This window comes from Sinocyclocheilus grahami, unplaced genomic scaffold (assembly GCF_001515645.1).
Source record: "Sinocyclocheilus grahami isolate Dianchi unplaced genomic scaffold, SAMN03320097.WGS_v1.1 scaffold356.1, whole genome shotgun sequence".
Taxonomy (NCBI): domain Eukaryota; kingdom Metazoa; phylum Chordata; class Actinopteri; order Cypriniformes; family Cyprinidae; genus Sinocyclocheilus; species Sinocyclocheilus grahami.
Window position 1 is genome coordinate 423262 of NW_015505535.1, and position 9180 is coordinate 432441.

General features: G+C 38.1%; 3 protein-coding genes across 5 annotated transcripts in view; 2 read left to right on the forward strand and 1 right to left on the reverse strand.

The window, feature by feature from the left end:
- LOC107548861 (vacuolar protein sorting-associated protein 51 homolog) overlaps positions 1-1619 on the forward strand; it is a 9912-nt gene extending 8293 nt beyond the window's left edge. Inside the window, exon 11 of the mRNA XM_016229695.1 lies at positions 958-1619. Within this exon, the coding sequence (XP_016085181.1) occupies positions 958-1218 (261 nt within the window). The 3' untranslated portion in view covers positions 1219-1619. The remainder of the gene's footprint in view (positions 1-957) is intronic.
- A 276-nt stretch (positions 1620-1895) lies between these two features.
- On the forward strand, positions 1896-5610 carry tm7sf2 (transmembrane 7 superfamily member 2). 2 transcript variants are annotated; one of them, XM_016229698.1, is made up of 11 exons: positions 1896-1991; positions 2215-2280; positions 2409-2605; positions 2700-2754; positions 3570-3764; positions 3876-3979; positions 4282-4401; positions 4503-4671; positions 4746-4826; positions 5003-5125; positions 5318-5610. In XM_016229698.1, the coding sequence occupies exons 2-11, from the start codon at positions 2220-2222 to the stop codon at positions 5476-5478; spliced, it is 1266 nt and encodes a 421-aa protein (XP_016085184.1). In that variant the 5' UTR covers positions 1896-1991; positions 2215-2219; the 3' UTR covers positions 5479-5610. The 2 variants fall into 2 exon arrangements, with proteins under 2 accessions (XP_016085184.1, XP_016085185.1); XM_016229699.1 differs by having other exon boundaries at positions 1897-1972.
- znhit2 (zinc finger, HIT-type containing 2) overlaps positions 5606-9180 on the reverse strand; it is a 4054-nt gene continuing 479 nt past the window's right edge. Inside the window, exons 1-3 of one of the 2 annotated variants that reach the window (XM_016229696.1) lie at positions 8498-8605; positions 7549-7752; positions 5606-7407 (exon numbers count right to left, since the gene is read on the reverse strand). In XM_016229696.1, the coding sequence (XP_016085182.1) occupies positions 5779-7359 (1581 nt within the window). In that variant the 5' untranslated portion in view covers positions 7360-7407; positions 7549-7752; positions 8498-8605 and the 3' untranslated portion in view covers positions 5606-5778. Of the gene's footprint in view, positions 7408-7548; positions 7753-8497; positions 8606-9180 lie in introns of those variants that run through there. The other variant, XM_016229697.1, reaches the window with a different exon arrangement.

The window sequence follows — 9180 nt, forward strand, 5'->3', positions numbered from 1 at the left end:
GATTTTCCAGATGTCCCAAACAGTCGGAAGGGCGCTTCATCAGAGGAAATAACTTTGCACCAGTCTTCTGTTGTCCAATCCTTGTACTTCCTGCAGAATTTCAGTCTGTCCTTGACATTTTTCTTGGAGAGAAGTGGCTTCTTTGCTGCCCTTCTTGACTCCAGGCCGTTGTCCAAAAGTCTTGGCCTCACTGTGCGTGCAGATGCTCTCACACCAACCTGCTGCCATTCCTGAGCAAGCTCTGCACTGCTGGAGACACGATTCCGTTGATGACTCCTCAGGAGGAGACGGTACGATTCTGTAGCTGACTCCTCAGGAGGAGACAGTCCTGGCGCTTGCTGGACACTGGGACGTCCTGAAGACTTCTTCACTGCAGTCGAACCTCTCTCCTTGAAGTTCTTGATGATCCAGTAAATGGGTCTTTCAGGTGCAATATTCTTTGTAGGAATTTTCTTGCATGTGAGGCCATTTTGATGCAAAGTGATGATGGCTGCACGTGTTTCTTTGGAGGTAACATTGCTAACAAGAACACAATGATTGGAAGCACTTCTTCCCTCTTTCTATAGCAATCAGTCTGCTCTTACAATCTAATTAGTATGATAGTGATTAACCTCACTAGTACTCATTCACACTTTCACATGTGCTGCTGATATGATTAGTCAATTAATGTTAGCTGGTCATTTTGTGTCAGGATCAAAAAACAGTGAAATTTGTTTTTTTGTGAAAAGTTCATTTTTTGGCCAATGAAGCTATTATTTAAAATGCATCTGATCAATCTACACAATAATCTAGAAACAATGTGAATGAACACCACAACAGCTTAAGCAGCAGACTTTGCAAAACACAAAATGTATGTCACTGCCGAAACTTTTGGCCATGACTGTATATATATGTATGTATGCATGTATGTTATAATATTTTTTCAGTCTGTATGACCAGTTTTCTATCTTATCCTAGGTCTCTGTGCTAACTGGCATCATTAAGATAAGTCTGAAGACATTCCTCGAATGTGTCCGTCTCCGTACGTTTGGCAGATACGGACTGCAGCAAATCCAGGTGGACTGCCACTACTTGCAGATGTACCTGTGGCGGTTTGTGTCTGATGAGAACCTAGTGCACTTCCTGTTGGATGAGATTGTGGGTAGTGCCGCCCATCGTTGCCTGGACCCGTCTCCAATGGAGCAAAGTGTCATTGAGGTCATCTGTGAGAGGGGGTAGAGTGGGTGTTTTTCCTTAAATAGGCAAACAAGTTTGCACATAACTGAAACTGAACTCAACTGTTGGACAATACTTATATTTACCGTCATTTTATGTAACTGATGGAGTATCAATTTCAGTGAAGTCACTTGAACAATTAATAAAAGGTCAGTGAACTCCGATTGAACCCTATTTTAGATGGATTGAAATCACAAAGTTTTTTTTAACCTTCATTTAATCAAAGGCTATGAGTGTGTGGACATTGGCTGCTAAAAGCTGAAATATTATTGTCTCTTGTCAAAGTCCCAAAATGAACACAACATACAATGAACGAAACGATAAGCCATTTATTTAATAACTAATCACTGTATATTATAGGTAAGATGTTCTGTCTATAAAAACCAAATCGGCATGTTTAAAAAAGTTTATTTTATTGTTGATTTCTGAAAGCTGTTCAATCTGCATTAACTGGATAGTGTATATTTAATAAACGTAATGTACATTGTCCGCATCCTTACCTCTGTTGTTATTGAATGCCCTGTAATATGAAGCCAGAACAGACGCTATCGCCATTGGTCAGGAAGGCATCGGGGGCGGTTTCATCCGCTCGTCTTTGATTCTGATTGGTTCCCTGGTTGTCTCTCCCCACTCTTCTGATAGCAGCGGTACGCGCTGATTGGTCAGATGGCGCAAAGGCAAACAGCGTGTTCTGATCTCAGGCTTCACCTACTCGGACATCTACAGTGATGATGAGCGGTGTCCATACAATGTAACAGCAAGTTTGTGGGAAACAGGTAAGAGAAAAATACGCTATATATATTTTATGTATATATTAATAAGTTACTACAGGGTTATTTGGTTGATTCCATGAAGTGTGAATATAATCATGACGTTACAAACGCGTATACTACACAACTACTGCATTAACAAACGCACTGAAATTTAAATAATACATTATTCTTGTGTACTATATTTGTTTTGCCAAGCATGCTAAGGCCTCATCTTTGTCTCAAACAGGCAAAATGAAGCCTAACAAGCACAAAGCAACACATTCAGCTGAAAGGGAATTTGGAGGTGCTCTTGGTGAGCTACCATTTTATTTATTTTTTGTATATATGCTTATGTTTGTGTATGTGTAGTGATTTATTCACTGTGTGGCTATTTGTGGCTTCTGTGTCATATGAGTTAATTTGTCCACCTCACCTGTCCAGGTGCCACCTGCATCCCTGTGTTCCTGCCTCTGACGGTTCTGTACCTGCTGAGTGTGTGTCGGTCTCCAGCAGCCAGTGTCCTGCAGTGGCCTCCTCCTTTACCCCCCGCAGCACACTTATGGGACCCTTTGGCCGCAGTTCTGATTGTAGGTTGGATCACCCTGCAGAGTTTTCTCTATCTACTGCCCATAGGGAAGGTGAGATAGTGTATCATACGTTTCTTTGAAAGACAAATGAGTTTATTTTCTGAAGCGAGTATGTCAGATATTTCACTGATTTATTTGTTAACAGGTTTCTGAAGGATTAGTCCTCAGAGATGGATCCAGACTGAAATATGCCATTAATGGTAATACATGCTGTCTACCTGTTTGTAATGTTATACAAATAATGCTAATAATACATTTTTAATGTCTTTGACACAAATTAAACAGGATAGTCTTTGTTGACATGGTAACTTTTTACCTCTTGTCCTTGGTTTTACAAACCACCTATTATATACAAAGTAGAGTTCAAATTCCATTTGTCAGTAAACTCTAGTTTCTCCTTATATCTGGACAGTGCTTCATTTCTTTGTTCATTTAAGTTTAGCATAGTTTCATAATTCAAGACTGCATTTTTACAAAAAAATTTAAAGGTTAAGTAAAAAAACATAATATATATTAGTAAAGTTCTAAAGAAAAATAATACGCTTGATTGCTTAATTTAAATATTAATCATCTTAAATTATCAGGAGAAAATATAAATACATGTACACTACCGTTAAAATGTTTAGGGCTAGTAAGATTTTGAAGGAAGTTTCCTATTTTTACTAAGGCCGCATTTATTTGATCAAAAATACAGTAAAAACAGTAATATTGTGAAATATTATTACAATTTAAATGAACTGTTTTCTATTTGAATACATTTTAAAATGTAATTTATTCCTGTGATGGCAAAACTGAATTTTCAGCATCATTACTCCAGTCTTCGGTGTCACATGATCCTTCAGCAATCATTCTAATATACTGATTTGGTGCTCAAGAAACATTTCTTGTCATTATCAATGTTGAAAACAGTTGTGCTGCTTAGTATTAAACTAAAACATTTCTAAACCTTTTGAAAGGTAGTGTATATGTTTATCTTTGTAGATATGATTGTGATTTTCACATCTTTATTTCTTAGGTTTCCATGCCCTGAGCATTACTGCTGTCCTGTTGCTAGTATGTCTTTGGCTGGGAATGCCACTCGGGTATCTGTTTGAGCTGATTTTGCCTCTGGCTGTATGTGCCATCGGTGTGTCCTACCTGCTGTCTATGTACCTGTATATCCGCTCTTTCTGGGCACCTCAGCATGCTTTATCACTTGGAGGAAACACGGGTGAGATAAGAAGTCCTAATATTTACAGATCATTGTCAGATATTCCAGATATGCTTCTACTTTGAAGTCTCTTCGAAGTATTTGTCAATGCAGTTACATTGTGATTTGTAGGAAATCCTCTGTATGACTTCTTCATGGGCCGAGAGCTCAACCCTCGGATTGGAGATTTCGACTTGAAATATTTTTGTGAACTAAGACCTGGATTAATAGGCTGGGTAAGAGTCTCAACAGATGTATACATGGACATGTAAATATATATGCTATTGTTTAAAACGTTTGGGGTTATTATTTAAACAGTAATATTGTTCAATATTATTAAAATTTTATATTTACCATTTTAAACATTACATTTTAAAATGTAATTTGTTCCTGTGATAAAAAGCTGAATTTTCAGCATCATTACTCCAGTCTTCAGTGTCACATGATGCTTCAGATATCATTCTAATATGCTGATATCTAATCTGAAACACCAAAGTATTTTTACCCACTTTTTCTCTTTTGCATTGTTGTTTTTCAGGTGGTAATAAACCTGGGGATGTTAATGAAAGAAGTAGACCTGAGAGGCTCTCCATCTCTTGCCATGCTGCTTGTCAACGGCTTCCAGCTCCTCTATGTGACAGATGCTCTGTGGAATGAAGTATGAGAAAACTAGCCTATTCTGAAAATATATACATACATGTATTAATATAGACTGAGTTCCAAATACACACAACATTACCATTTTCCTTGTGTCTGCAGGAGGCTGTGCTTACTACTATGGACATTGTGCATGATGGATTTGGGTTCATGTTGGCGTTTGGCGACCTGGCTTGGGTTCCCTTCACGTATGGTCTTCAGGCCATGTTTCTGGTTGTGCACCCACAGTCACTTAGTACTCTTGGAGCAGCGGGGATTATTCTTCTAAATGGTAATCTACAGCCTGTTTTGCAGCAATCTGAATGTATAACATTTTCTAACTCTCCTATTTTGAATCTTTTGCAGGAATTGGTTATTACATTTTCCGGAAATCCAACTCTCAGAAAAATCAGTTCAGAAGAGACCCCACAAATAAAAGTGTATCGCGTTAGTAATCACGTGTTTTTTGTTATGCTACCAACTTTTAGTTTGTATTTAGTGAACATTGTTTTAGAATTTTATCGGGATCTAAAATGAAGGGTGAATTTCTAACTGGAGACCAAATTATGGCTTCCAGAATAGCATAAATTATGAATTTTCTCATCCTTTCTTTTCACTTGTAGAGCTGGAAACTATCGCCACTGCAACAGGAAAGCGTCTCTTGGTTTCAGGGTGGTGGGGGTTTGTCAGGCATCCAAACTACCTGGGGGACCTTCTCATGGCTCTGGCGTGGTCCCTGCCTTGTGGTAAGTGATCAGCAAATGATTTGAACTGATGATAGTTATCATTCCTTGAACACTCCTGCATGATAATGATTTTTACACAGACCAGGGTTGCCAGGTCTAGGTAACAAAATTAGCCCAATAGCCAATCAAAAGTCATCAAATCATAATTGCAGTATAATTTAATCAGTTGTTTATTCCAACTTTTTTTCTTAGGAATGTTGCATATTCTGCCTTACTTCTATGTCATATATTTCACCATTCTGCTCATCCACCGAGAGGCCAGAGATGAGAAACAATGCAGAGCCAAATACGGACTGGCCTGGGACACGTACTGCAGACGAGTGCCCTATAGAATAATCCCGTACATTTATTAATATAGACTGATGTGTTCAACCAGTGGATGTGTCCTCATCAGTGCAGAGAACTGGACATAACAAAAGATATGGCATATATTGTTTTTATTTGCATCATAACATTGCTTTCTATTCATTCAGATGTTTTTAAAAAATGAAAAATATATTGTAATGTATTATTACACATTTTTTTATTATCATCAGTGTTCAGTAGAATCTTCAAGTGTGGACTGCAGCATTAATGACATTTAAAGGCTCAACACATTTTTTTTTTTATTCTTCAGACACAAATACCTGCAATACAAACGATTTTATTTTAAATTAAATTTCTTCTATCAAAGCGCCTTTTCTTTTTTCCCATCCCTTTTCCAAACATTTCTTCTCTCCTTCTAATCTCATCCTCTCCATCTCCCTTCTCTCATGGTCCATCCACACACATCCTGCAAGACTCCTCAAAACTTTGGGATTCTCTTTCAACCAAGACTGAAGAAACTCGCACTTCTTTCCAGCTTGAAAATACATCCGCCTCATCTGCTCATCTTCCTTAGGAACAGAAGCCTTTGCCTTGCTCAAAGCGGTGCGCAGCTGGGACAGAGCGGACAGAGAATATCCCACAGCGTCCTCTCTGCTCGCTCCAGTCAGAATATGAGCCACCGCTTCCACAGCTCGAAGTGGAGCTAAAGGGTCCTCGCGATCAAAGTATCCTCCTGCAGATACAGCTCTCATTCCAGCGTCGAGAGCCTCCGAGACGGAGTTGAAGACCTGTCCGCCACCCAAACCCTCTGAGATGGCAAGCACCACCTGACAGAACTCGAGCAACATCTCTGAGACGTCTCCATTATAGAGACACAGCGAGAAGGTGTATCCATAAAGAGCACTGATCAGGTTGTACCGCACTAGAGGAGATGGGTTTGAAGATAGTGTGTGAAGAGGAGGGATTTTGGCACTTATTGGTGGGATTGAGCTTTTTAGTGATTTGTCCGATTTTACTTTATTGCTACTGACTTTCTTAATTTTTCTGTCTTTTTTATCATTCATATTGTGCATTTCTTTATCATTCTCAGACTGAAGTTCCTTGATAAGTGCTTTAGTATCTTTCTCATGCCGTTCCCACCAGGGGCTCCACAGGACAACCAGTCCACCAATGCCACCTTCTTTCACCAGTCTCTCAAATTTCTCCTTTTGCTGGGCTGACAACAACGACCAGAGTTCATCCTCTGAAAGAGAGTCAACATCCAGGCCTGCTAACTTCTCAGCTAAATCAGTTTCCTCTTCATCACTCCCGTCTTCAATATCTCGGAGTTCTGCTAGTATTTCTTGTGCCTCATGACTTGTTTCATCCCCACTAGATTGAATCTCTGCTAACCGAGAAAGCAGCTCCAAAGCATGTGCGTCTTTTTCGGTCACACTAGTTTCATCTTCTCCCAGGTTTCTTAATAAACTCTCCATTCCTCCCTCGCTCTCTGCACTCTGTCTGAGCCGGAGCAGAATGTCCTGCATCTTGCTTTTCCCCTCCTCATCTGAGACACCTTGGGATTTCAGCTCCTGCAGCACAGACTCTTTATAAAACTCCTCTGAGCATGAGGAGTGATTCTGACTCCTGTAACAAGCCAGGCCGCAATATGGGACGTTACACCTCGGGCAAGTGTAACAGGAGGGTTTGGATAAGCAAAGCCCACATGGTTTGACTGATGGTGCAGTAGTTTCACCCTCTGTCCCATCAGCAGGTGTCAGGAGAGCTTCAGAAGTCCCTCTTTGGGGGAGCGCGATCCCATCTTTGGTGGTAATTGATTCAGAGTCTGTTTCAGGCCAGTCGCTGAGGTGCTTCTCCTCCTTCGGTGCAATATCAGTGAGTAATGAACGAACGCACGCTGGGATTTTACGTCTAACTACAGGATCCATGAACAGCTAATTTACCGAGGTAGATTGCATTGGTATTAATGTTCAGATCTGCAATTAAAAGGGGGGGAAAAGTCATCTTTAATAATTGAGTCTAATGTTGATAAAAGTTTAAATCTTCACAAAAGCATAACGGATTCAAATCAATTACACATCAACATCTCTCCAAATAAATGTTTTAAAGTTTCTTACCTGACAGAATTCTGTGTATGCGCACTTTGTTCCCACACACGTACATATATATTAAAAATGAGCAAATATTTCTTCAGCCCGTGTTTTTAAATTTGCTTTGATATAAAGCGCCACGTTAGAATAACGTTTCTCGTCGCAACATGATGACGCATTCGTCCCCTTGCACGGCATGCATCAAGACTGCGCAATATTTGCGCATGATGGCTAGCTAGCTAGATGGATAGTTTTTTTTTTTTTTTTTGCATTTCAAGCATCATTACAGAACAAAATAGGCTAACATAACCAAGACTGAGACATTTATATTAATCATACTATAACACAGAAATAAACCATCATACAAGACATTAATCAGAATAAAATCAAATTAATTAATGCACCCATAAACAATGTAGGGGATTAAACAAAATCACACTTATTAAACAAATCAAATCATTTCTTGGCTTTATCACTTCTCATAATTTTCAGGACCTCTGTATACATGGCAAGCTCCTTTTTAAAGACATTAAACTGGGGTGCTGTTTTCAGAACTTTACATTTGTGAATAAAGTATTTTAATATGAGGAGTAAACAATTGACTACAAAGTCTACACTTTTGTCCTCCAAAAGAACTCCAAATTTCAACATGTCCCAAGTAATAGATGGAAAAATAGACATTCTTTGTTTAATCCAATTCCATACTTCAGTCCAAAACGATGGACAAATAAGTGTTCAACAGTTTCTACATCATTATTACAAAATTGACAAATATTACAATCCACATTAAATCTTAATCTCAGAAATTCCTTAGCAGGATAAATATCGTACCACATTTTAAAGTGCACTTCTTTATATTTTGGTGGAAGAGGAAATAACAAATATTTGTATCTAAATTCATTAACTGATTTCTTATTTAGATGTTGAACAATATAGTTCCTTCTTATTGGACCAGGATAGCTTTCCTGCACAAGACAATTTCTTAGCTAGATAGATAGTTACCTATAAAAGGTGCAGAGTAAGAATGGAAGTGTGTTGCACCTGCTGCCAATCCTGTAACGCCTGGCTATGTTGGCTTGCTTATGGATTTGAATAAATCTTTAAAAATTGAGAACTTTCTTGTCCTACTTTGTATTACCTGGATTGAAACATAACAGATAGTTTGTTTATCTGGCAAATCATTATTGACCGAAATATTTTATCAATAAAAAAAAGAAATGATATGCAGTATTCAAAACTGTTCTCTCACTTTTCTGAGAAAATTTACCTTTTGCTTTCACTGATCATCCTATAGTAGATTTTAAAACTTTTTAAATTAATTTACTTTCATTTTGACCAAATTCAAAAGTTTCACATTCATAAATTCGATTTACAAATAAAAAAGCTTTATGGTTTTGTTAACTGAAGTAATGCTGTACATAGACAGTATTAGAGACTCCTTGGCACTTAAATTTATTTTTGTAGTGGTTGTCCTTTTTTTTTTTACTGTATGTATAATTGTGTGATGTTTGCATTTGTTCAAAGTGCATGTATAATTTAGATACATTTCTTTATATTGAGCCTTTTTTTAGGATAAAAGTATTACAAATAGGATTTAGTGAATACCTTACATTGATTTCAATCCTAAAAAACAGGGACAACATGGAAACGTTTGCTATA